Source organism: Oryzias melastigma, linkage group LG7 (genome assembly GCF_002922805.2).
Source record: "Oryzias melastigma strain HK-1 linkage group LG7, ASM292280v2, whole genome shotgun sequence".
NCBI classification, from domain to species: Eukaryota; Metazoa; Chordata; class Actinopteri; order Beloniformes; family Adrianichthyidae; genus Oryzias; species Oryzias melastigma.
The window spans coordinates 19,767,735-19,795,155 of NC_050518.1; the positions used below are offsets into that span (position 1 = coordinate 19,767,735).

The 27,421-nt window shown below is 38.4% G+C and overlaps 1 protein-coding gene across 4 annotated transcripts in view; it reads left to right on the top strand.

The window, feature by feature from the left end:
- The first annotated feature begins 9,116 nt into the window (after positions 1-9,116).
- Positions 9,117-27,421, top strand: part of acap3a (ArfGAP with coiled-coil, ankyrin repeat and PH domains 3a) — a 70,238-nt gene continuing 51,933 nt past the window's right edge. For 2 of the 4 annotated variants that reach the window (XM_024293584.2, XM_024293585.2), the window contains exon 1: positions 9,117-9,386. In XM_024293584.2, the coding sequence (XP_024149352.1) occupies positions 9,340-9,386 (47 nt within the window). In that variant the 5' untranslated portion in view covers positions 9,117-9,339. The remainder of the gene's footprint in view (positions 9,387-27,421) is intronic. The other 2 variants (XM_024293586.2, XM_024293587.2) reach the window with 1 other exon arrangement.

Below are 27,421 nucleotides of genomic sequence, written 5' to 3' on the forward strand. Positions count from 1 at the left end.
AAAAATAATGTTAAAATAAATTTAAAAAGAAAAAGGCAAAAAAAATAAAAGCAAAGATAACAGAAAAATCACAACTAAAACAGTGCAAAGATTTGCAAGAAATACAAATGACAGAAAAAGACTAATTAAAAGTAAACAGAAAAAAATCCAATGAAAAGAAGTTAAAGGATATGCAAGAATAAAAAATCACTTTAAATGAGATTTGAAAAGAAAAAGAGCAGAAAAAAATCAAATTCTACGCATAGATAAGAGTAAAAATTCCAATTAAAACAGTAAAATAAGACGCAAAAGTCAAACTGGTTTTGGTCCAGTTGTTCTGAGCGCAGAGCCCATTCAGACTGAGAAAAAAGTGAACCAGAGCTCAGTCGGACTGAAAACAAACACAGATCACCTGAAAATATGTTCCAGAGAGGCGTGAGAAGGTTTATTCTGACTGAAAACTTACTCTGGATTATCAAATGAACTCTGGTTCAACAAATGTGTTCAGACTGAATCCACCCTCACTCTGGATTCCACATGCATAACCTTATTCCTCACTGATGAAAACTCCTTTTCCTCTCCTCTTGCTTTGTGGTGAGCGGTAACCTGGGTCATAATTAATCTCCTCCATGGCTGAAAGCCCTTCCTTTCAAACTGTTTTTATTCCTCCAGGTTTTGGCCCTAAGTTCACCAACCACAGGTTTATTCAGCGCCAGTGGTCACTAATTAGGCTTTAAAAAAGAGTGTTGCTTTAAAACAGCTAAAATAACGTTAGATTTGAAGAGAGTAGTGTTGAATGGGTGTTTTAGGAAAGTAATTCGTTCACTGTTTCAGAATGAGACCCCATGTTATCTCCAACTGGAATAAGTATTATAAGTAGTATAAAAAAGATTAACCCAGAGAAGAAATATATATATATATATATTGTTAATTTACTTATAATTATGGCTAAATATTTCATAGGCAAGTGTAAATATGCTAACAAAGCGAATTTTTAATGTTTTACGGAAAGAAATAGTATTGAATCTAACAAAAAAGCTGTTAAACAGTTGAAGCATCGTCTCATTCAAAATTTTAGTAGAATCCTTTGTTTAATTTTATTATTTATTTATTTTTATTTTATTTTATTCTAAGTATTATTGATATATTTTTTGTTATTCAGTCTCCTGGCAAATTCAAACATTTTGTTGCTACTTCACTTGTGTTATCTGTTACTTCAAACAAATTTAGTATGGAGTGTCACTGTATGAAATTCTGTATGTGGAACATTTGTCAATAAAGTTGGGGAGGGGGCGATCACAGTACAGCCAATGCACTCCTATGAAAGGTTTTTAAACAATGGAAGAAAAAAAAATAATTTTCTCTTGCTATACCATAGATGGCCACCAGTTCAATGGCCTTGTGGTGGAGTGTCCAACCTGAGACTGGAAAGCTCAAATCCAGGCCGAGTCTTACTAAAGACTCTAAATGTAGGACCCAATTCCTTCCTGTTTGACACACTTTGACATGTGCTTTAAACCCACCAAATAAACTGAGCAATTCGAAAAAGATCAGACTTTTTGCAAACGTTTTACTTAGTATATGAAATCTGTGCATTCTGGAGGAAGCAAAGAGTGAACTTGATGTGAGCAGGAATCCAAAAACCTTTATCTTATGTCTAGCTGCACCTCAAGTTTTTAAACGTAACTGATCTAAATTAAATCAATACTAATTGAGTAACCATTACTTTTAAAAATATGCAATCATTTTATTTTTCTTCAGCCAGAAAGTCACTATCGAGGGGTAAAAGAACCAAAGGTGTCTCCAGACCTCTGGTCTAACTAAATCCCATTTTAAACGAATGGTATTGTTAACCATAAATTGTTCTCACTACTAAGACAATTATGTAAGTTAACAATCAAAATACTATTTTTGCTGTTTTTTAGAGTGAAATCTAGAGACCTTACTTGTCATTTGCAGCATTTTTTGCTCCATCCATAGAATGACAAATGTTGTGTAAGAAATGATAGCATGTTTTAGTGGTACAATAACGGCGTTTGTGTCGTGTTTGACCTTAAAGGATTGGGCTTTCACAGCCAGGAGTGATGTGGAGAGACACTCGGGTTGAGACCAGCAGCTGCACTGGCTAATGCACATTGGCAGGACTGTTAAATAAGTCAGCAGTGATCTTAGAGTAAGTGCAAACAGCTTCTGGCAATTCCAGTCTTAAATAAGAAAAAGGTCAGAAGTCAAATGCCTTTGGGATGCGACCCAGTATGCAGAGTATAATTTATTTAGACGAGTATCATTAACTCATCCTGACATTCCATTGTGTTAGTTTCCTGCTTAATGACTTTTACTTGCTTGAGTTGAAGTTGTGTTCACTCTTGACCCAGCTTTGGTTGTCAAAGGTTACATATTTCTCAGAAGGCCATATCAGTCACAGAAGCTACAGTTTCTATAGAACTACATATATTCTAATGAAGAGAATTTAATTTGGGGATTTTTGTCACATTTATAATTCGTTTCTTTTTTACATTAAAATCCTTTGGAAGGTTTTATTTTGCCCTGAGTTACCCATAATTCTAAATTTAGCTGCCTTTGTCCATCTTCCAAACTCACTAAATTTTTTCAGGATCACGCTGTTGCTGGAGCCTATCCCTGCTACTTTTGGGGGAACAGGGGGTATACACTCACGTGCACACCTAGAGATACCAATTAGTTTGTGAAGCATGTTTTTGGACTGTGGGCGGAAACCTGAGTCCCCAGAGAAAACCCACGCATCCACAATGAAAACATGCAAACTCTAGACAGAAAGGACTCGGGACCTTCTCACTCTGAGGAAAGAGTGCTTAGTTAGCTGTCACAAAGTTTTTAATTAGTATTTTTAGTTAAAGCCAGTTTTACCTCTTTGATTTGGTTCTTTAACTCATTAACAATTATTGTTCTCCTTTTGCCACATCCCGTCAAAAGTTGGAACAAAAAATCAATTTTTGGCAGATATTTTTATACCAGACACAACCTTCCTTCTGAAGATGAAGTATTAGTATAAGCAGTAGTAGTAGAAGTAGAAGTGGCAGAGGTAGTTGTAGTAGTAGTAGAAGCAGTTGTAGAAATAGTAATAGAGATAGTGGAAGTAGTAGTAGTAGTAGAGGTAGTAATAGTAGTAGTAGTAGTAGTAGTGGTAGTAGTAAACATAGTGTAAGTAGTAGATGTAATAGTAGAAGTAGTAGTACAAGTAGTAGTAGCTGTTGTTTTAGTAGAAGAAGTCGTAGTAGTATTAGAAATAGTAGTAGTAGAAGTAGTAGTAGAAATAGTAATAGAGATAGTGGAAGTAGTAGTAGTAGAGGTAGTAGTAAACATAATGTAAGTAGTAGTTGTATTAGAAGAAGTAGTAGTACAAGTAGTAGTAGATATAGTAATAGAGATAGTGGAAGTAGTAGTAGTAGTAGAGGTAGTAATAGCAGTAGTAGTAGCAGTAGTAGTAGTGGTAGTAGTAAACATAATGTGAGTAGTAGTTGTATTAGAAGAAGTAGTAGTAGAAGTAGTAGTAGTTGTTGTTTTAGTAGAAGAAGTAGTAGTAGTATTAGAAATAGTAGTAGTAGAAGTACTAGTAAGTAGAAGTAGAAGTAGTAGTAGTAAAGGTAGTAGTGGTAGTAGTTGAAGAAGTAGAAGTAGAAGTAGTAGTAGTAGAAGTAGAAGTAGTAGTAGAAGAAGTAATAGTAGTAATTGAAGTAGTAGAAGTAGAAGTAGTATTAGTAAAGATATTAGAAGAAGTAGTAGTAGAAGCAGTATTAGAAATAGTAGTAGTAGAAGTACTAGTAAGTAGAAGCAGAAGTAGTAGTAGTAAAGGTAGTAGTTGTAGTAGTTGAAGAAGTAATAGTAGTAATTGAAGTAGTAGAAGTAGAAGTAGTATTAGTAAAGATAGTAGAAGTAGAGGTAGTAGAAGTAGTAGTTCTCAAAACTGCTCGACATGTTAGGGAGGAGTTATCGGCAAATGATTTTAGCCTCATCGCTACATGGGAGCATTGATTTTATCTCACTTACAATTCATGGAAGACACGGATGATGTTGAGAGATCAGGTTGAATTATTTTAAAGAGTTCTACAGAAGCATCTGTAATCATGTCTTGGTTCATGAGATCATTCAGAAACTCTCTCAGTATACGGTGAGGTTCACCATCCACTGCCTCTGAATGACGGAGTCGATACCCAAATCAGGACCTCTGATTGCATCTGTACATTGACTATACATTGAAAGTGGATACTCTCGCATTCGATATAAATGTAGCTTAAGCTATAAAGAAGTCACTTGATGACAGCAGGTTTCAAGGCTATTGGAAATGTTCTAGAGAGTTACGTTAGGATCTATAGAGGAGGATGAAATTATTAACCTAACATTAAGTATGGAGATGCGAAATGTAAAAAATGCAATTTAAGTACAGATGCAGAAAAAAACACATTTATTGTAAAAAAACAAAATCTGTCACATCTACAAGTGAGGACATTGTTCCTTTTAACATTGTGCTAATATTGTCCCATTTAAAAAAAAAAAAAAAAAAAATATCCTTAGCAAATTCCTCCCTTGACTGTCAAACATTGAACCTACCCTTTTAATCTCTTTTTTCAGCTAAATCAGGAAGTCTGCCAGAATCACAGAAATACAGAGCCGCGCATTCAAGATCAAATTCAATTTTAATGTGACCCCCGAGTGCCTTTGTGCTAAGAAGTCACCCATGCATCATTTAAAGCAGCTCTGCATCATCTGTACATTCTTCGTAGGTAGAGGCTTGTAACTCTTCCCACCTGCCATCAGGAACGATAACGTTGTAAGATGCATTGCCTGCGCGTGCCGCTGGCAGCTCTCTCCAGAAGACCGAAAGAGGAAAGGCAAAAAGTAGGTCACCATCCAAGGAAACCTACACATCTGTCGTAGTGATTCCATGTTGCAGCAGGGCTTGCGCCTGCCATGGGACGGCGTCTGACGAGGGGCAAAAATGGGACTTGACGGCTTCTGTCCTCCACATATGAAAGGCAGAGGAAAGCTCTCTGTGCATCCCACAAAAATATAACAAAGGAATTATATAAGAAGACAAAACAAGAAGCAACAAATGGATTCATCGTTGATGATGAAATGCAAGCAAAACAAAGACACTGTAAATATTTACATTGAAGTGTATCTCAAAGCTGCGTTCTGCTTCAACCGAATCCAAAATGGGTTAATAAATGCATACATTTATGTAGCTGCAGACTTTTTTCAGTACTGTGCCACTTTAAAATCTGTCGACTGCTGACTCTACAGATTCACAAAGGAGCTCTGTGCACTCTTTGATCTTCAATTTATGAAAAGAGTTGGAGCAAAAGGAGGAAATGATTGGAGGAGGTAGATGGGTGTTCTAAAAAAGAATTAATGTTCAGAGGATATTTGCATAACGAGTAGAATTTATTCTAAAATAGAATAAAATTAAATAATATATTTTGCAGATATAACCAAAGGATGCATTACAAATTTGTGTTAAAAATCCAGTATTTGATATATTTTAGTATTATATTTGGTCTATATGCTTTTTTTCACACTTTTGTTGTCTTTGTTCAATAAAATATTACCTTCTTTTTGTCAATGTTTCTCTATTTTTTTTTTATTCGTAACTATTTTACATTTGGAACAAATCAAATTTAATTGAACTAAATTAAATCAAAACTATTCAAATCTAATTTAATCTAATCCAAAAAAAAATTTTTCTCTCTCACAATTTTCAACCTAGGCTGCACTTTGGCGCAGTTGTTGACTCCTTTACCTAACAGCGAGATTGCCCTGGTTTGAATCCCGGTTGGGATCTTTCTGTGTGGAGTTTGCATGTTCTGCCTGTGCATGCATGTTTTTTTTTATATGGGCACTCTGGCTTCCTCCCACAGTCCAAAAACATGTTATTAGGTTACTCTTAATTGCCCCTAGGTGTGAGTGTGCGTGGGAATGATTTTGTGGCCCTTTGACAGACTGATGACTTGTCCAGGGTGTATCACACCTTTGTCCAACAGTTCCTGGGACAGGCTCTGTCAATCACGTGACCCCGAAAGGGATATAGCAGGTTAAGAAGTCTTTCACACACAAAACAATGTAAGCACACACAATGCCTTCAACTCCTCAATCCTCATGCACTCAACATATCCATCTATCCATCCATCCGTCCATCCACCTTCTTCCGCTCATTCAGGACTGGGTCTTGGAGTCAGCACTCTAAACTAAGATGTCCAGACTTTCCTCACTCTGGCCACTTCCTCCAGCTCCTCTGGTGGGACCCCCAGACGTTCCTGGACCAGCTGAGAGACGTAGTCTCTCCAGCGTGTCCTGGGTCCTCCCTTGGGCCTCCACTTCACCATCGAGCCGTCCAGGAGGCATCCAGATCAGATTCCTGAGAAGCTTCAACTGGCTCCTTCTGATGTGAAGGAGTAGCTCTCTCCAGGTGACTGAGCTTCTCACTTTGTCTCTAAAAGAGCACCCAGCCACTCAACGGAGGCAGCTCATTTCAGCCGCTTGTATTTGGGATCTCGTTCTTTAGGTCTTGACCCAGAGCTCATTACCATAAGTTAGTTCTGGAACTAAGATTGACCAATAAACTGAGAGCTTTGTTCTCTGGCTCAGCTCTCTTTTCACCACAACGGACTGGTACAGTGACCCCATAACAGTGGATGCCGCACCAATTCACCTGTCTACCTCTCGCTCTGATCTTCCCTTACTCATGAACAAGACCTCAAGATACTCCAACTCCTCCATCTGGGGCAGGAGCACTCCACCCAGAGAGAATCGAGGGCAAACTACCTTTTTATGGTCGAGAACCGTGGCCTCCGACTTGTCAGAGTTGCCCCTCATCCCAGTTATGCCACAGTCAGCTGCAAACTGCCCCAACAGGACGACATCATCTGCAAAGAGCAGAGAGGAAGTCCTGTGGTCATCAACCCAGACCCCCACCGACTCCTGGCTGTGCCTAGAAATTCTGTCTATAACCATGAACAGAACCAGTGATAAAGAGCAGCCCTGCCAGAGTCATGCACCGGAAACAGGTCCGACTAAGCTGTGCTGGCTGATCAAACCAAGGTCCTGCTCCAGTCATACAGAGACCGGACAGCCCTCAGTAAGGTTCACCAGACCCCATGCTCTCAGAACACCCTCCACAGGAAACTACGAGGGACGCAGTTTAACGCCTTCTCCAAATTTACAAAACACACATGGACTGGATGAGCGAACTCCCAAGAGCCCTCCAGCACCCTGAAGAAGGTGTAGAGCTGATCCACTGTTACTTGACCAGGACGAAAACTACTCTGTTGTTCTTGGATCTGAGGTTCTATTTATCGGCCAGAGTCTCCTCTCCAGAGCACAGACTTTCCAAGGGAGGCTGAGGAATGTGATTCCTCAGTAGTTGGAACACACCCCTGGTCCTAACCCTGTCTGGCAGTCCAGTGGTACAATTCTGGTCTGCCACACAATGCTGAGACGTGTCAGCCAGGACACTCCCACAGCATCCAGAGACTTGAGATACTCACGACAGACATCATCCACTACCAGTGACCTGCTACCAAGGAGCTCATCCACTACCTTCGCAACCTCAGCTTAGGTGATGGACAGCCTCACTCCAAAGTCCTCAGCCTCTGCTTCCTCAAGAGGACGGGTATCAGGTATTGAGGACATCCTTAGAGTATAACTTCCACTTCCCGACAATTGACAATGTTCCCAGTCAAAGTCAACAGCCCAAATGCACAACAAACGGCGCCAGTAGAAAAGTACTTTCCCCTCTTGAGTCCAACCAAAAGTCCTTCTCCATGGCCTCATTCTTCCCAGTACCGAGTTTTTGCGTACACAACAGCTCGGGCCACAGTTTGCTAGACTCCAAGTGACTGTCAGCTGCCTCTAGAGTCCTGCAAGCCAGCCAGGTTTGGTAAAAAGGTTAATAAACCAATGAAATAACTTCCTAATAAAATAATTTGGGGGCAGTATGTCACAAAACTAGCTCCCACTACAAAGAAAAATTTATGTCTATGGAGAAAACCAGTTCATCCTGCTAAACCTCTGACTAAAACTCATTATTGAACATTTTCGCCGCACCCTTTACCAACACCCTGTTTACTGATGAGACAATTGAAGTCTTTTCTTTCTTTTGGATCCACCTGTGTAAAGCACTACGCCATATATTTCTCGGCTCTTTGTCATGTAGTCTGTCTTACCTTACTTAAAAGTGAGTCAAGACTTTAAAGTCATTGTTTATATCAATCCAAAAAAGCACTGAAGTTCAAATCTTGAGTTCAAGAGTTGTTTGTAAATGTGTGAGCGCTTGCTGCTCTACTCTACACCATGCACATCCACGTTTGAAATGTTTGGTTTGAAATGGGTTAGGGTGTGCTTGATTGATCTGGACCTGAATTACAGTGAGTTAAGAAAGATGATCTGGTTATCTTGAAATTGTGGTCTTTAGTTTGCTTGCAAACGAAATGAGGTGTGATTCTCTTCAGTGTGAATGCAAAGACCAAAAAGCTGAAGCAAAACAAATAAACTAAAGATTTTAAGAACCAGAAACCACAAAAGAATAGTCTTTTGTCAGTGCAGGTGGACTCAAGAGGCAGGCATTTTGGGATTAATTTAAGCTTTATCGTCCACCATCATCAGAAAATGCTACAAGAACTAAAAAGAACATTTTCATTGATGTGGGTCTATAAAGGAATAATTCAGAACATTCCCCGTTTTTTTCCCCCAACTCTATTGAAAATGAGTTAGACCGTGACGTCAAATCTCCACTGTTGCTTTCAATGATTTTGGAAATTGGAGATATTAGTTTTCTATTACTGCTTAAATAATTTTAAAATAAGTAAAACAAAGTCGATGTATGGGAAGTTGTTATTATATGTTTTATTGTATATTTGTGTGAAACAATACATACAAAAATTACATTCATAAAAATATTATAAATATATGAAAATTGTGATTCTGAGTTAAATCAAATTTTGACTTCATGACAAATGTGCAAATATACCAGGTAATTTAAAACAGAATATTGAGCTTTATGGATCATTCTGTTCTCATTAAGTCAATTGATTTTCATCACACTAATATGGTCTGTCAAACTACAGCGGTGGTGTGATGGTGAAAAATCCGAGCTGGAATCGGAGACCTTGAAGGCAGCAGAGGGAATGTGTAGGGAGGGAAGCGGCTCGTGCAGATCAGACAGAGCGGGACTCGGCGGGTGGAGACGGCAGACAGTAACGCGGGGCAGGAGGGGCTGGAGACGGAGGCAGGCTCTATCATTCGGATACTTCCACATCAGCTTTCGTCCACACAGGAGGAGATGCGAGCAGTTTTCTGAGCGCGCGGGAACTTGTCACCAGTCCAAACATGACGGTTGACTTTGAGGACTGCATTAAGGATTCCCCCCGGTTTAGGTGAGAAAGCCTGAAAAACAACCCGCCCTTTTCTGACTTTTCTGAGTTTAGCTAATCTGATTTATGCTCATATTAAAACTGGGCGCTCGATCAATCTGATGAGTGGCGCAGTCACGTGGTCTGACTTGGAGCCGCATCCATAAAGCTCGAGGTTACAATATTTAAAGATTTATCACCATCTGTTACAACTGTCGTACTACACTACATCCCATCATGAACACTGGGGTCCTGGCAGGTCATGCTAGCTCTCTTGTGCTTATCAAAAGACCCAACTAATGTCCTGAAATATAGTTTTATTTTCATAAAAAAATCAAAGGGTTGGAGAGAAATTTCCTCAATTTATTTCTAATAATATTTTAGAAAATAGTTTTTTAATATCTTGAAATATGATGATATATCTTAATCTGGAGTGATTTTTTTAAGTGCAGTGTTGTCAATAATTATACGTTTTTATCTGATTTAATGTCTAAATTAATTTTAGTAACAGTCAAGTGTTAGTAAATTTGAGAAACATGTTTCAGTGGCGGTCTCCTCAGATTAATACTTTAATACTTTAGAAACATTTTTCATATTGTTTTTAATGCTTTAAACCCATTTGTTTATCGTTGTGGTGGAGATTATGTGGAATACAACTGAAAACTAGCTCACAGGGGCTTGAATCTTTAAAAAAATATATAAGTTTGAGAACCAAAGGATTATGGGAAACCAAAGATTTTCACCCATATTCAAACAAACCTTTATACTGGCTTGAGAAAAAGGTTAGAATAATAAATCAGGAATTTTCTACACCCACATATAAACTTGGGTCTGTGATTCAGCAGTAAAAGAAGTTGCAGAAAACACCCAGGTGTTTTTTTTGTTTTTTTAAGTACATGCTGTAATGATGCTTGATAATATTTTCTACTTTGACTAACACTTATTACTTTTTTGTATTTTATAAATTCAAACCGCTTCATCTTTAAAAAAAAAAAAATATATATATATATATATATTTTTTTTTAAATTAGCCCAAATCAACAATTTCTTCGCAATTAATGTGTTTAAATTATGATAAATAAATGTAGCCCCAAAGCTTCAGACATTTTTAGGCAACATTTCAAGTTTTATAACATCTATTTGTGACTCCACGGTGATGAAAATGTGGATAGTTTATAAATTTACATTTAAACTTGACTTTTTTTGCAAAAATTGTTTGACCGCAATGCATTGTGGTCTATATTTGCTTATGTAGTGAACATTGATGCACACTAGTTTTTCGCAAAGACTTCTGGGAAATTTCAAGGGCACTCGATGTTGAAATTGTAGAGTTGGACAGCACTAGAAGTGGCGTGAGTTGGGAAAGAATTTGAACATAGCCTGAAAGTGCTGACGCTGATTGCTGAAACTGATAGCTAAAAACGCTTAAGGTGATAGCTGAAAACAATGAAGCTGAAAACTAAAAAAAAAAAAAGAAAAAACTTAGGTCAGCCAAAACAGCTAGCATGTAAATTTTAGCCTAACTCAAAAACAACCTAAAAAACTTTAAAAAAAAGCCTAAATTAGCCAAAACAGCTAGCGTGTAGCTGAAATATTAAGCTAAACTCCAAAATAGCTTAAAAAATCTTAGTAAATGCCAAAATACTCCAAAAAAACTTGTAGAATGCCAATTTTAAAACTTTAAAACCGTAACTTTTTAAACAATACGATGAATAAAAAGAAGGCAGGAATATTATTCCAGAATAAATTAACCTTAAATAACTTTCAATATTTTACTCTCCATAAAAATATATTTGATCAAATTTATACAAGTTAGAAATATGCGCAAGATAACATCAGGCCATTGATAACAATAAAATAAAATTATCCGGAGGGCCGGATCTGGCCCCCGGGCCTTGACTTTGACACATGTAATCTAATAGGTCGGCTTTTGATGGCTTTCCTAACAGAACATAAACTTCTGTTCTGCTCCGTTCTTCTATGTTAATACAGGACTTACTTTAGTCACTTATACAATATTTTTAAAAATACTTAATTTAACATGTATTTTACTATTTATAGTTTTTTATGATAAGTTTTAAGATTAAATTCTGTGGAATCGTTTTTGTTGCTGATGTTTTTCATGTCAGCAAATTGTATAGAAAATATTTCCTCGCAAAGGATTAACAAACACTAAAAAAACACTTTAACTGGACATTTTTGGAACATGGAGTTGAATTGCTTGAAGTTTAGATAAGTTGCTCTATGAACATATTTTGTTACTTTCCAACACTGCTGATAAAACATCTCCCTCCATCAAAGACTTTCCGACTTGGCAGCAGCACCTCACAACATCTGCAGCTGGAGAAAAACACATCATCCCTTGTTTTGCTAAACATCACAGCAGAGCAAGCTGCATGCTGAAGACACAAAGATGGAGTTAACTCCTATCTGCAAATCTGGAATGAAAACAATTGCTGTGCAGATTTTCATATTTTCTCTCTTGCCAAACAGAGAGATGTTTTCTCAAAAGTGAGCTAACCTCCAGTTTCCATTCATCGTTTTGCCAAGGATGGTAAAATGAATAGAAAATTCAGTAAAAGATTCACAGCAAACACGTCGTAGAGGGCAATGGAGCCTTTTACAGTGTTTTCAGAGCACATTGATTTAAGCACGGCTGCATGGAGGTTTATGTACAAACCCTGGAGGTGGATGTCTGCAGGAAAGCAGGAAAATCAAGAGTTTTCACTGCAAGGATCAACGTCACCAAACGGTTTCCCACGCTCCTGAAATCAGGGAGGAACACAGATGTGCGGTGTGCTCTCGTGCGTTTTCATTCCTGTTTGTCTGACCTCTTACTGATTGATTGCTTTGAAGAGAAAAGTCTCTTAACGGGTTTCTCTAAAGCCGTCCGGAAGTTCTCCTCTGGAGATAGCAAAGCCCAGAACATGCTGGGGTTACTTTATTTAATGCATACATTATTTAAATATTGATTACATTAGAAGTTGTGAGTATGAGAATCTCTTTGCAAGTCATATTTAGACAAAAATGTTAAGAACGTTAGCTAATTTTGGGGAGAAAAAGCCTGAAAAAAAAAAAAGACAGAAAAATCTTGTAAGACATAGAAGAGTTTGTAAAAATTGAAATTTATTGTGGTTACTTGATTTTGTTTTGTTTGCAGAAATAATTTTATTTTAAGAAAGACAATAGAAATATGAATCATAATTTAATCTTTTGAAATGAGAGACATAGAAATGGTTCAATGTGTTTCACCTTTGATTGTTATTGGAGGTTAAAGGAAAAGCTGAAATGATCAACAAGTTGGGACGTTTATCTTCCGTTACAAGTGTGGCCTCAGGGATCCTCCAGGGGATTTCTGTGCGGTGTGGGCGGAGCATGTTTTGTTTTTCTCACAGCCTTTGTTATTATGCTAATATGTGCAACTATTTTGTGTAAACCACTTAATTATAGCCAAAGGTAATGCGATATTTGGCAAACGGAACATATCCACTCGTGTTCGACAGGACGTCACCAAACAGAGGAACTAACTCCTCTGGAGTGTTGCTACAAATAGAATTAATCCTTGAAAACGTTATTTGGTGGTTTGGTGACACACCGCAAAACCTGTTTTGCACAACGTTTTTGAAGTTCAATTATGCAACAGTTTGTTGACTTAGGAAAGCCGTTTTACACACTTGGCACTTGTTCGTCCACGTTTTACACCAGGACGTCCAAATGGAAGCATTTACATCTTTAAAAATACAGACTCATACTTTTGCTGGCAAATAGACTTTCTTTTGTTATTAATAAAGTCAACCTAGGCCAATGTCGTTCAATGTTCATATCAATACACAAAGTAGAAAGTAGGGCTCTTTTAGACACATCTAGATATTTATAGATTGTTTTAACTTTTTCCAGGTGGTCAAAGTGAACTCACTAGTGAACCTTCCTCCAAATGTGCCAAACCAAAATCATTCCACGGGATAGAAGAAAGGCGACTGTTGCTAAATCATAATCAGATACACAGCAAACTCATATTTTGAGTCTATATTATTTTCATTGTAAAATAAGTATATGAATTAGAATAGATATTTATTTATTTATAAAAAACGATGACCAGTCTCCTTTGTGTTGACAGCCAACCCTTTGATATTTAGAAAGCTTTTATACTAACTTCCACAAAAACATGATTGAAGGAATTAGAACTAAGTGATAAAATGATTTGATCAAATTTGAATTTGTTGTTTAAGAATTTATTTTGAGTAAAATCGACAACCATTTAACTTTGTTGGACTCCGTTGTTCGAAATAAGATCAACCCTCCCATTTCTTGCTTTACAAAGACTATTTGTTAAAATAATTACTAGTAAAGTAGACCTTGTTTCAGAAACAGGAACAGTTTCTTCAATTTTTTGGAACTGGTTCTTTTTTCCGACTTCAGACTTGGAGTTTTAAGGCTGTTGATGCTAAAAGTGGGAGTATGAAAAATTTGTTTCAACACTTGAGACAGAGACTCTTTCGAGTGCGCGAAGTGTTAGAAGCTAGCTCACTAAACACCTGCTGCATTGTTGTACAAATATGTTTACAGCTTGTATTTAGTTTCTCTCTGTGTTCAGGCCAACTTTCAAAGGAGATGTTAAAATAAAATAATTTTGGTAAATATATCCCTTCATTTGTAATTTTTGTTAAAGTAAGTAAAGGGAGGGAGAAAAAAATTTATTACAATTGCATATCGAATTTGGTGCGAAAAAATCTGAGATTTTATTTTTTGGCCATATCGCCATAGAAGGAGGGAACATGTGATATCACTTTTGCTGTTATGTCACACTATTAGAGCCATCAGACTCGATTAGCGCAGACTGACCTCAGTGTTTGTCACAGGGGTGCCTAGAGCTTTGCCAAAACTAGACATTTAGCATTACCTTTGATAATGCTAGTGTGAATGCTATAAGCTAAATTTGGCCGCTGAAGATGCTAGTGCTGATAGCTAAAGATGCTGAAATTGATAGCTAAAAACTCTGAAGCTGGTAGCCAGCTAAAATATTAGTTAAATGCTAAATTAGCGTTAAAAAATGAAAAAAAAAGAGCCTAAGTTAGCCAAAACATCTAGCATGCAGCTGAAATATTAGCTAAACTCCAAAATAGCCTAAAAAAACCTTAATAAATAGTTCAAAAAGATAGCAGAATGCCATTATAGCTTTCAACTTTACTACACACTGCCTACATATAATATAAAGTAATGACTAATCGACTACTAAATTAGTCGTCGACTATTTTTATAGTCGATTAGTCGTCGATTAGTCGACTAATTGTGGCAGCCCTAATACTAAACAAGGGTTGTAGGAACTAAATATTAGTTCTATGTAAAACTTTTTTCTTGTTCAACATTTTCTTGGTCGTCCTCTATGTTTGTTGATGTAAAATAGTCTCACAAACCACCAAAGTAAAAGACCTTCATATAAAACAAGATATTTTATGTCATTTAGAGTAAATGTATTGTCATACTGCCCAGCCCTAGTGATGATGTTGCATTTGTATTCATGCTTTCTCTGAGAATACTCTTCTGTTTTTGGGGACTTACTACTGAGTAACAGCAACGCAATTGCAGCTTCCTTCATGTTGATGTCACGTTTTTTTGTGTCACAACCCTCATGAATGTTGGTCCTAAAGCATGAGTCAGTCTGGCGGGAGTTTCAGCGCTCCCTCTTGTCTGTTCCCCTGGGATCCGGTCCTCTTGCAGAATATGACTATTGTCCAGTGAGGTTGTCGCTTCCGCTGGCAGACAGAGTCTCCTCTCTGTCTGAATGGCCCAAGGGCAAAGAGTTCTTGGAAGGCAGAGAGTTGAGGTTCTATCTCCATCAGGATAAAGAGTCTTCGCAATGAGCTCCAGAGAGACTCCGAAAGCCTGGGAACCTGATGACGCTGACCTGATTTTTGACTCTTCAGCATCAGCATCTCTGAGAAGATGACTGGATGGAGAAGTATGCGAGAAAAAGTCAGAATGAAGAGACAGAAGGAGATGTGTCTAAAATGAAGAGAATATAAGTGTGCACCTTTTCTTAACCAGTTCACTAGAAAAGACTTGGTTTTCTTTTTTTTTTGGCTAGGTGAAATAAAATTGGGGCTGCACAGCATCACACCATTCCTGATAATATAGGTATTAATTTAATGTATAAGGTTATTTATCATTATCTTGATTTGGCCATTTATTGGTCCAAGAACCAAAAATGAGAGTGACAGAACTCTTTAACGAGAGGTTTTGACAAAATCTACAAGCTGTCTAATTACTCGAGTCTGTTTTGGCTGCTGCTGGCGTTGTGCATCCACCTGGCAGGTGGAGCTAATGATCTTGAACAGCACCTGCCAGGTATTTAAGCCAGAGGAGGCCATCAGGCAGAGCAGAGCAGGAGGCTGAGGAGCAGCAAGTCTTTGAGTTTGAGTTGGGCTGGCTTGTTTGGTTCTCTACATTGTTGGGTTTTGTTATATTAGTTTGGACCGTGGTAGTCTTTATTTGAAGGCTTTATTTGTTTGTTTTTGTTAGGTGGACCTTATTAGGCAGCGTTAGAAGGGATTAATGATTCAGACGGTCAACTTGGCTGGGTCAGTACTCTCCCTGACTTATTTTATGTTTGGCCAAGGTTCCAATCCCTTTGTTTTGCATTTTTATTTTAACCAGCACACTAATCATTTCATTTTGTTTCTTTACAAGACACAGTTTCCTTTTTTCTTTAATACAATTTTTCCTCATCTTCCTTGTGTCTTCCAAGGCCTGTTTTTTGGTGATTCCCCCTAGACTTCAGACAGGTTTGCCTGTCAGGGAAAACAAATGATGACTTCAGAAAACATGTCTGATTGTCTGGTGATCAGAAAACCAGAAGTGAATTGATCTTGAACAAACTAAATCTGGATCAAAGCAACAGCAAAATTGATTAGTACTATTTCATGCATCTGTGTCAAACTTGTAGTAAGCTTGCATCTGCTTCACCCACTGATGACATGACAGCAGAATCTGATAACAGCACCACAGCAAAGCTATGTTGTTAAGAGTTCTTGAATTTACAGCATTAAGAGGAACTCTGCAACACACTGAAATACATGATGTTGAAGCTCTGAATAACTGGACCTAAGGGGCATGCATTAGCTTCTGCGTGCGTCAATAAATGCATCTCAAATTAAAAACATACCCTGGTACTTGGTAATAGATACATTTATAAGATATGAATATCAGTTGATGTGAATTTAGTTTTCAATAAGTGCATAAATATGAAGTGGGATTGATGACGTGTTGGAGCTTGAGTGACAGAAAACCTCAGTGGACTGGATGCTGCCATGCTTTGAGTCATCAGCCCTCCGCTGTCATCGGACAGTTGGGCCTGTGTTTTTTCTAGACGATGTGGTCTCCGGCTGTGCAGAGCTGGAAGGGATTTTCACCGCGAGGTTCGTTGCTTTCTGCTCCACTTCAGACTGACCTCCTTCCATCTTTGAAAATCTGTGTCATTGGCTCCTTGTTTCAGCCGACGCTGCTTTTCTAAGGCTCCGAGGGTGGGAGGCACACCATTATTATAAAAGAGGAAAAAAAAAACTAAAACACTTTGCTGACTCTTTCACATCCAACCTCATTAAAGATTCTTTATTCATGAATAATTTGTACAGTTTTTCGTGCTCTGTACTGCACATTGTTACTCAGATGGGATTTTTTACAATGGACCTCATGAAGTCCCATTCGGCATCCGTTTTAATGAGGACATTACATGCATGAGGGTCTACTGTTACCACTTCTGTGCTCTTTTTATTTCACATATTTGAGTTGGATGAACAGACTGGTAGACCTTTCTCTCTTTGAGCGCGTGCTCGGTATGCTCCAGGTGATGAAAGTGACAGGGATTAAGCTTACGCAGAACATCTGAAAGGTTGCTAGCTTAAGCAGGGATTGGCCCACATTTGCTCGTTGACGCCTGCCGATGGTGAGGTGTCGCACCTGCCAGGCGAACATGCAGTTATCATCATTTCAGTGCAAAGAACCACTAACAGGTCCAGTGATACCCAAAGCAGTGTGCTTTGTGTGTGGCTGTGGCACATTTTGATTGATGGTCTTTTAGCGTTTTAATACCAGATCAGATGATAGGCTTTTCCCGTTAGGACCTTCTAAGCCGGCAAGCTCGAATGCATGTTTGGCAACTGGTTATATTGATGATAATGAGTTATCCATGGGAACCAAAATAAGAACTTATTATTAGGCCTGACTTGTGTGTCACTTTAGTTCTGAAAATTAGACTGTTTTTGAGAACCCTTACATTGATAGTTTTGGAAGAATACCATTTTAATCCTAAATCAAGAGTGCATGCTTGATAGGATTGTACGATATTACACAAAACGTGCATTAAATATCATGATGGCTATAAAAAATGCGATGTATGATCAAATATTTAAGCTTTTAAGCCCCATACTTTAAATTTTCAATAGGCTAACCACTAGATTTATCTGAATAATTTGAATAATTTCAGCCTGATTGTATATCTGTAGTTTGGTTATGTATGTTACAACTCTTAATGTTGAATCCAAATTTAGGTCATTGTTATTGTCATCTTTTTTATTGATGTTGATTGGGCCTTGAAGCCCTAGAGTCACTTGTCATTGTGTCATTGTTATTGACTGATAAGGATTCGCCATAGCCCTGTACAGTTTGACCCCAAATCACAAATATTTATCATCAGTGTCGTCACTTACTTTATTGAGTGTTTAATAGTGTTTGCTTCATTTGTATTGCCCTCATATTAGATGTGTGGGTAGTGCATTGTGTTAGAGCATTTCAGACAATCAGACAGTTACACTGCTTAGTAATCATGAAATGACTTGTGGCATTTGAGCACTACAGCAACTTTTATATTTTGTACAGCTTTACTTGTGGATCCATCCATGCATCCATTTATTTTCTGAACCCACTGAATCCCTTTAGGGGTCACGGGGCTGCCGGAGCCTAACCTAGCTACGGTTAGACAAAGACAGTATGCTCCCACAACAGGTTGCCACATCCCAGTCTTATTTAAGACCACACTCTCATTCACTTTCTTTTAGTGACATGTTGGAATTATCTATTAACCAATGCAGCATGGTTTCTGGGAGGAAACCCATATATGGGGAGAACAAGCAAACTACGCAAAGTGTGCGCCCGAATGGGATTTGAACTAGGGTCTTCTTGCTATGAGGTGTTAACCACTAAACCACCATGCAGACCCTTACTAATGGATTCAAAACAACATTTAAGATTTCATGGGTTTTTTTAACCTGCACATTTTCCTTACATAATAAAAGTCAGGATAATTCACTGTATGGCATTAATTAACTATGTGAAGGAAGATTAAAGTAGTGACACATCCTGCTTTTGTAAATCATGCAAAAGAGGTCACCGAACAGCTTTAATTCCTTTGTAAAGTGTTGCATAAGGTGCTCCTCGTAATGTGTTTTATGTAAATTGAAGTTAATCCCTGTTGAAATGATTTGGGAGGCACAGATGATGTCACCACTTTTGTGGCTTTTTGTAAAGAAGGAGTTTATGTGCTGCCGGGAGCTGTCCTGCCGTTTAACGAATGCCAGGACATTTCACATGGCGAATGGACAAAGAACAAATGAAAGCAGGGTACCGCATACCAAGCATCCCGCTAATCTGCTTCTGCTGGACATCCTGAAGGGTGACAAAGGTTCCTCGACCTGTTATTTCCAAGCAGCAAATCAATAATCTCAAGTGGGGACATAATAGCAGAAAAAAGTCACTTTGTTGCCACTTTTTCTGATCAACCGGTCTGTGTTGCCAAGCACGTGGAGAGTGCCGTGAATCTGCTCCATGGTAACTTGTTGAGCTTTAAATGATGGATGACTTGTAGTAAAATGACATTAGTATTCCTTGCGCAACTCATGGTGAAAGAGAGCAGCAATAAGTAATGTGAGGTAGGGGGCTTTGAAAACAAGAGCTGGGCCAGAGAACACACTTTCTCCAAATTCTTGGAAGAATTTTTTTTTTTTTTTAACGCTGATAATTCCATCTTTTTTGTGTGTTTTCCCCATTTCACAGCTGAAAAACATCACTCACAACTTGATATTGTTTTTCCCAAAAGATTAAATCATGGCAATGTCAGAGGAACATTTGATCTAAGTTTGTTAAAGCTCGAGATGTCAGATGTCTTGTTCCGTTTGTGGCAGAAAATTCACTTTTCTTTTGATATGTAGGGGAAGGGTTCCAATTTCCCTGGAACTAGGCCAGATCATGTGTTTCAATCACTTGAGTCACAACAACCCTATACTGGAAGGACGTTGTTTATTGAGAATAGAATAACTTAGATTTACCTGGATTCAACAGCACTACTGGGTGTGTTTTCTGGTGCAGCATACCTGTTTGACAGACCATTGAACAAACCGGTGTAATTATACTTGACAGCACTGAAACTGCCTTCTTCATTTTCTGAGCTTTCATTTTATTTGTGCCATGTTGCAAGAATAACTGAAAATTCTTGGGTTTGTACCAAGTGTTTATGATTTGCAGATGACAGTTGAGAAAATCTTTACCTTTCAGGGGTCAGTAAAAACATAAACCAGTTAAAAGATGTCCTGCCGATCCGTGAGGACAGAAGCGGTGAAGATGACCAAGGTAGACGTGGATGGAAAATATGTCCGAATCAATAATTGGTGTTAAACTGTCAGTGGTAACCAATCGGAGTGTGGCATTGTGCTCGTTGTGGCAACATTTTTGGACGCATCCTTTTAGCAAAGATGTCACCATCATACATCCCTTTAAAGGAAACTCTCAGTAACTGATTGGTTGGGACCAACTGTCATTTATTGGCGATTAAACCTGGATAGGTCAGAGTCAGCTTAGGGACTGATTAGTTTGCCATTTGCATTTTGGGTCAAAGTTGAGTCAGATGTTTGAATCTAACCAGATGAGACAGTCACAATGGTAGGCCAAATCCGAATTCATTCTCTACACCTAAGGATTCTCCCTAGCCCTAAATTTAGCCATCCAAACGGAAAGTTATGAAAATATAGTGTCTTCAAAATCGGATGTCACTGCCACTTGATGATGTCATCAATAGTTGCTGGTCAGCTACATGGTTCACCTTTGTGGTGGAGGCCTTTGTATCCCCAGCGACAAGGGTTAGCCCTTAAAAAAAATATTTTGGACAGCCCTACCCCTTTAAATGCCCCTACAATTGGAATTGAAGGGGTAGGGAGAAGTGGTATGGATAGGGAAAGAACTCGAAGTTGGCTTTAGTCAAATTAATATCCAGCTATTTTCAAAAAGTAGATGCTGTTTCTGGATTAATCTGATTTGGTTTTCCTTTACTGTGTCTATGCAAACTTGTGATGGGCCTGACCAGGGTGTACCCCACCTTTAGTCAATCCTTAAGGAGATTTACCAAGTTGAAAGGTAAATTTTTTTGGAGTTTTAACAATATAGAAGTAGTTAGGTAGGTAGTTCTTACTATTATATAATAGAAGAGGTGCAAACGAAAGCCAAAACCTCAAAATACCCAATTTATTTTATTTATGTCCTTAAACTCACGTCAATGAAACTCGACAGTAGTATTGATGAGATTGATAAGTGCCAAGCTTGGTCCTTTACCAAGAATAACATGATTTCTCGTCACAACCAACATCTTTGATTGTAGCCAAACTTCACCTAATAAGCTTGTAGCCTGGTTGAAAGCAGCGTGTGAGCGGATATGACTTCTTGCTTGTGACTCATTTGTCAGCAGACTAACAGAAAGAGGACACGATAACCTGTATCTGCCCCTACTTTTACCTCAGCACTCTTTAGATTTGAATGAGTTTCACACAGAGCTGAATGTGGATGTAGCAGGCCAAAAGCAAAGTTATGACTAACAGATTTCTCTGTTAAATGATGTCTCCCCTGTTGACCGGCTGCTTGGCCCAGTCTCAAGAGGACCGTGGCTGGGAAGTCCGCAGTTGTCGCCCCATGAGTCAGGAAGTGAGTGAAAGTCATTGATAGGAGTGAAGATTTCATCTGCACAGCTGTGGCTCTTTGTGGTCACCTGGGGAATAAGGAATGAGTGCAAGTTCAGGCTCTGTCTTCCATCTTTTTTTTTTATTTGAAATACTGAATCACACGTGTGCAAGCATCTGTTTTTGATTAGGTTCATTCCTCTCTCTCTCCCCTTTTCTTCCTCTTTTCCATCCTCCCCTCCTTCCTCCTGTGTGCTGGGGCAGACTTCTTGTCAAAGATGGGCCGGCACCGGGTATTGGGACGGGTCAGGAAGTGCGTCAGCTTGCTCAAATATTAAAAGCAGCTTTGGGCTAAAGGGCACAGCCCCAGGAAGACGACATATGCCCAGAACATCGCTGACTCTTTTCTCACTTTTCATGACCTGAAACACCTTCTAGCATTAATTAAATGGTAAAAACCACCAGCCAACACAAGCAGATCACTTACAAATGCAAAACAATGAAAGAGATTTGAATTTTTCTAATTACATTTAACTTTTTTGGTCGAATTTTGAAAGGAGATATCTAAAATGTGGGTTTCTTGTCCTCTTCATAAATAGTCATATTTACTCTTTGATCTTAGAAACCTCCAAAAAACCCATTGCTAAAGGGTAAAGACTTAAACTAAGGGGATTGGGGTTTGTTATTGTGGACTGAAACTTGATTTTGGCAAAACTGATCACCACTTAATCTAAACTCAAGAAGGAGGTTGTGAGATATAGGTTAGAAAGAGTAAGTAAGTTTACCACTATGTTTAACCCTTTAATACTGAAGCTGTCACTTGCAGCAGGAAATGACACATGCTCTCTGAACCACTGTAAAACTTTGACCATTTACGCAAATAATTTCAACTGACTCTGATGAGGCTTTTCTCTACATCAGAATCAATTTAAATTAATTTGTGTGAACACTTTCCTACTGTACAGCGTTGCATCTCAGTGGAAATCTTCTTTTCTCAATGCAATTTCATTATTTGCGTCAACGGTTGAAGAGCTCAAAGAACATCAAGATTAGAGCCAAAGTTCCAGTGTTAAAGAGTTAACTAACTCTTTTTTTTTGCTTCAATAAGTAATATTGTTCACTTGTGTCCATCGACTAGGATTCTTTGGTGCAAAATATGGGACTCAGGTTGGATCTTAATTAGATCTGGAAAAAATCCAGGCCTCCACTTTCTGACACAATCCAGGAAGTACCAACATTTTGCAGTTCCATCAAAAACCACTAGGGCGAGGTTGCAGAAGGGAGCAATTCTCCAGTGAATTCTGTAGGTTACAAATTCAGATTTAACACCACAAAAATAAATATATGTACAGTGGGGTTTCAAATATATGTTTACTTTATTTCTATTTCTTAATTATTTATTTTGCATTTGTTTAAGAGCTCAAACTTTTTATGTTTTATTTTCTTTGGTAGTAAAGGTGGACCCAACAGAGCTTAAACTTTGTCCATCCCAAATGGCACTTTTGGAAAGTTGTCGTGAAAGTTAGGGCGCCTGTTCCATGTCGGGTTTTGTCATGCCATGGAGAACCCAATGGCTGACGTCAGAGATTATTTGTCAAGTTTAAATAAGATATCACAGATTTTTTTTTTTTAGATAGTAAAGGTCTAAACCAGGAGTGTCCAGCTTCTGTTGAGTCTTAATACCATTGCTATTTCTCATTGATGAAACAAACCTAATCAAGGTAATCAGCAGCAAGTTGGGCATGAATAAATGGTCTAATAGTAAATGGCATCTACTTGTATAGCACTTTTCTACCTTCCTTGAAGGCCCAAAGTGCTTTACAGTCACAGTCCCATTCCATTTGATGGCAGCCCCATTGCCGAACACTGGTGCCATCCTATAACCACTAGAGGCAAGGTGGGGTTCAGTGTCTTGCCCATGGACACTTTGACACATAGGCAAGAATTGAACCTGTAATCTTCTGATCAGATGTTGACCCCCCTAAAGCTGTGCGACAGATGAATAAATCTCAAAAACTAGCAATTTATTGCCCCTTGAGGCCTGATAAAATCTAAAACTGGAGCTCCTATTTGGGGTGCAATCCACCTGAACACCAAAACTCAACAAAACATTGCTGTTTTTTTTACTTATTTTGATAATGTTTTTCAATCATCACGTTGCTATGGAGATGTTATGATGTAACATTGCTGGGTTACATTGCAGATTCCATGTGAAATTCATGTTTAGTGGATGCAATGAAACCTCTTTATTAAGGATTTTGATTTAACCAATTGAGTATGTACTTTCTAATTGCTCTGTAGCAACAAATGCAGCACTATCAATCAGTGACATTTCACACTGTCATCAGTGTGGTTTTGCTTGATTTGAAAAGCCTTGAAGTGTTCTTTCTATGGTTGCTTTAAAATGTTAATGGAGTTGGTTGTAGGCCAGAGTTTTTGTATCTTTCTCCAGTCTATATTTCAGCCACAAAAAACACCAATTCAATTAGTTTTTGTTTATATTAAATGTCTTGCTTCTCTCATTCTGGATTGAGCTGGTTTTTGTTGCTCTTACTTGAAAGCGTGGTTCGGTCAACAAGCTGATAAGCTGCAACTCCCCTAAAACGGAGATCGTCTTCTATCTTTGCTTCCTCAGATTTGAGCAGAACAGTTCTGTCTCCACGGGGTCATTTCAGAGCGGACTCTAACTTTTCCTCAGCATTCCTCACTTTAATCTTTTCTTCTTGTATCCACATTCAAAAATCCTGTTTTGGGTGCAGAACTGTGGCATATTTTTCTTATCATGCTTTCTTTCAGGCCACATTAGGGAGTAGATAAAGTCTCCTATGGTTGACATGGAGGTCACATCAACATGTAGCTTCAGGAACTGACCTAATGGATCTGAAAGGTCATGGTGGGGGGTGTTGGAAAGTGACGTCAGTGGGCATTTTGCTGATTCCACAGCAGAGGAAACACCTGGGGGAAGCGACATCCCTCTTTTCTGTGCTGGGCCAACACGGTGACATTCGTGCGATGACCCCTAAGGTCACCTCAGCTGCAGTTTAACATTTCTGTCCGGTTGGAACGAAGAGGACCAGTCTCTGATCCACACAGAAGCTGCTTGCCCTTCCAGCTGCTGTTTTTTTTTTTTTTGCCAACATCTCAAGCTCTTAGACAGAAAAAAAAAGATCTTGCGTGCTTCACGCGTCTGGTATTTCTTTTTAGTGCTTGCGAGGCGGCATGTTTAACCCACAAAAAATGTTGGGAAGACTCCCAGCCCAGTCCCACTACGACAGAAAGCATCAAGCCTGGGTAGGGAGTTTTCACCGGATGGAATTTAAGCTGTTTTATCAAAAATGTCAGCGTTGAGCTGTACGGCACTGCGTTCTTCCCAGGCGCTTTGGTGTTCTGCCAAGAAAAAGGCCACGAATAGCACTTCACTGTCTAGAAGTGGGCTTTATTGTCTTCCCCTCCTTCAATGGAACATTGTGCAGGCCGGGTCTCCCATCCCAGGACTCGTCTGCGCCCCGTGTGTGTGTGTTCGCTCTCTCATTTCCCCGCTCCCACGTGTCTTCATTGACATTTTTCTGCGTTGTAGTCATCTTGGACCACCCTGCGTTAATATAAACCTGCCGCTCAAGCCAGGACCTCTCATACCCCTGACCTCCCTCTGGTGTGTCGGCCCACCGATCCACAGTTCGCCTCCTTCCCACCCACTCCTACAATACTGTTATGATGTAGCACCCATCCTATACTAAACATAAACACAGCAGTTGAAACTGTCCATTCAAACATGTTTCCTTTTGTGATGCTCTGCAGGATGTAAACAAAGATCTAACTTGGACGCAGTGCAGCCATTGTAAAAATGTCTCGAATTGAGGAATAACCAACTTGTAATATTTGCATCCTCATTCTGGAATTTAACTGTCTCCATATTTTTTTCCTTTTTCTTTCACACACTAACTTCTTTTGCAGAAACCCTTTCTTATGCTTGCCAAAACTTTGCTTTGAAACTCTACCATAAATAAGATTTGGTGTAAATTTGCTGATTCTTTGTTGTTTTTTATGGTTAAACTTTTTTTTTTTATTAAAAAAAACTTTCCTTTGTTTCTACTGCTATTTTTAGTTCTGATAGAACAGACTTAATCCCATTATCCATTGATAAGAGGGACATCCTAGAAGTCTCAAGCTGGACAAAGTTCAAGTTTATTTTTCTTAAAGCTCAAAACCAAATTGCTACATTTGGTTAAAGACATTTTTTAAAATTAGAATGCAAACTGAGTCTTTATAGAACTTTAAAGGTATGAGACTTCAGCTTCCTATTGATCTGGGTTACTGGTGTGCTTTCTCTAACACTTTTACAATGCACCACACATCTTTTTTAAAAATTAACCAACAGTTACAGACAGTTCCTTTTATGCATGTATATTTATGAAGGTGCAAAGTCCTCCAAATTCTAGTAAAAAACATTCAAAAATATTAGTATTATGCTTTTATGATTTTACTTTTGAGTTCTTTTTTTGTATTTGACATGAGAAAAGCATTAAATGTTGGGTGGGAATGTCTTGTTATAAGCCGTTGCAACATCAGTTCTGCTCTGCTCTTCAGTTGATCTGATGCGGTGGTTTTCACGCTTCTTTTTTTTCCTCCATTTAAAACCCAGCAGAGCAAGAGCTGGAAACTTGTTTCCTCCCTGTGTTGATGTCAAAGCTGGAATTTATTGTTTGAGAGGTGTCCAGTACAAATTCTTAGCACACCCACAACAAGCTCAAGGTCCTCTTAGGCCTCTCTACACAGATATTGCTTCATTTTATACATATTTTTTTTTCCAAGAGCAGAGGTGTCAGCAGGAAGTTCAGGGCTTATCTTCCCTCTAAACCCGCAATCATTTCTGGGCAAATTTCCCATTCACATGAATTTTTCCTTACAAGAGTATTCATGAAATCTGTTTTGTGTGCTGCTCTCAATTCCGGATACAGATTTGGATTTAAGCTCCAACCTGTCAAAAGCTTTTACTGTTATGTTGAAATCTATTCTTTGCAACTTCTCAACAACTGAAAGAAAACTTTGTGGTTTTCTTTTATGTGAAAGCTTCAAGTAAAATGCAATAGTTGTCTACAACGATGGTTGCTCATGTTTACAAAAAGTTCAGGAAATAAAGTAGGTAGTTGTACAAAGCCATTTTATCTAGAAAATTATGTTGTTTTGGAGAGTAGTATGATAGCACCAAACAAACTGAGAAAGTAAAAAATGTGCTTTATTAACCATGACCAAGATGGAAGCTTTATGGTCAGAGTTCCTAAAACAGACCTCTGAAGGTAAAAGCTCGTCAAGATTTAACCAAAAAAAACAAAGTTATCATGTTTGCATGAATGCAGCCAAATTTACCAAGGAAAATGAACAAATATGTGTGAAACAGACCAGTGTTTCTCAACCTTTTTTTATGCCAATGCACCTTTTTCCTTAGAAAGAATTAAAAGTTATACCACTAACCAAAAAAATAATAATAGCAAATCTCTATAGTCTTATTAATCAAAGTGTCTTTATTAAGAATCAAATAAACACAAGACAAAGTCACAGTTTTTCATGTTTTTCCCTTCTGGGGCTGTTTGGATGAACACAGAGCTGATGGTAATTTTTTTTTGACCAATTAAGTACATGCTAGTGTACCACAGCACATTGGTTGAAAAACACTGATATATACACCAGATTCAGTTCACATCATTGACTGTATATGAGAACTGGACTGAGTGACCCCTCCCCCATCACTTTCCAATAGGAAGTACCCGCTGTTACCAACTATGTTACATCTTTGTAACGTTTGCTAATCCAAATTGTTTTTCATAATCTTTTTTTTTGTGAGCTATTCATAAACTGACCAATCCGATGTGTCAATTGGAGTAGGTGGCCTTGTGTTGACAATTCAAAGCATTTGATTGACAGATTCTCCTGAGCATACGTTCAGTGGAGGGGGTGTGGCCTTCTAATATACTTGCAGTGGAAATGATGACCAAGACTGACACGGACCAATCATTCATTACTGAAGACGACTGGTTCCAACATATCGACGGACATATCGCAGAAAAATAGCCACTGAATTGATTTAATTAAGTCGGAACTGGAAAGAAGTCATTTTTAATGGGT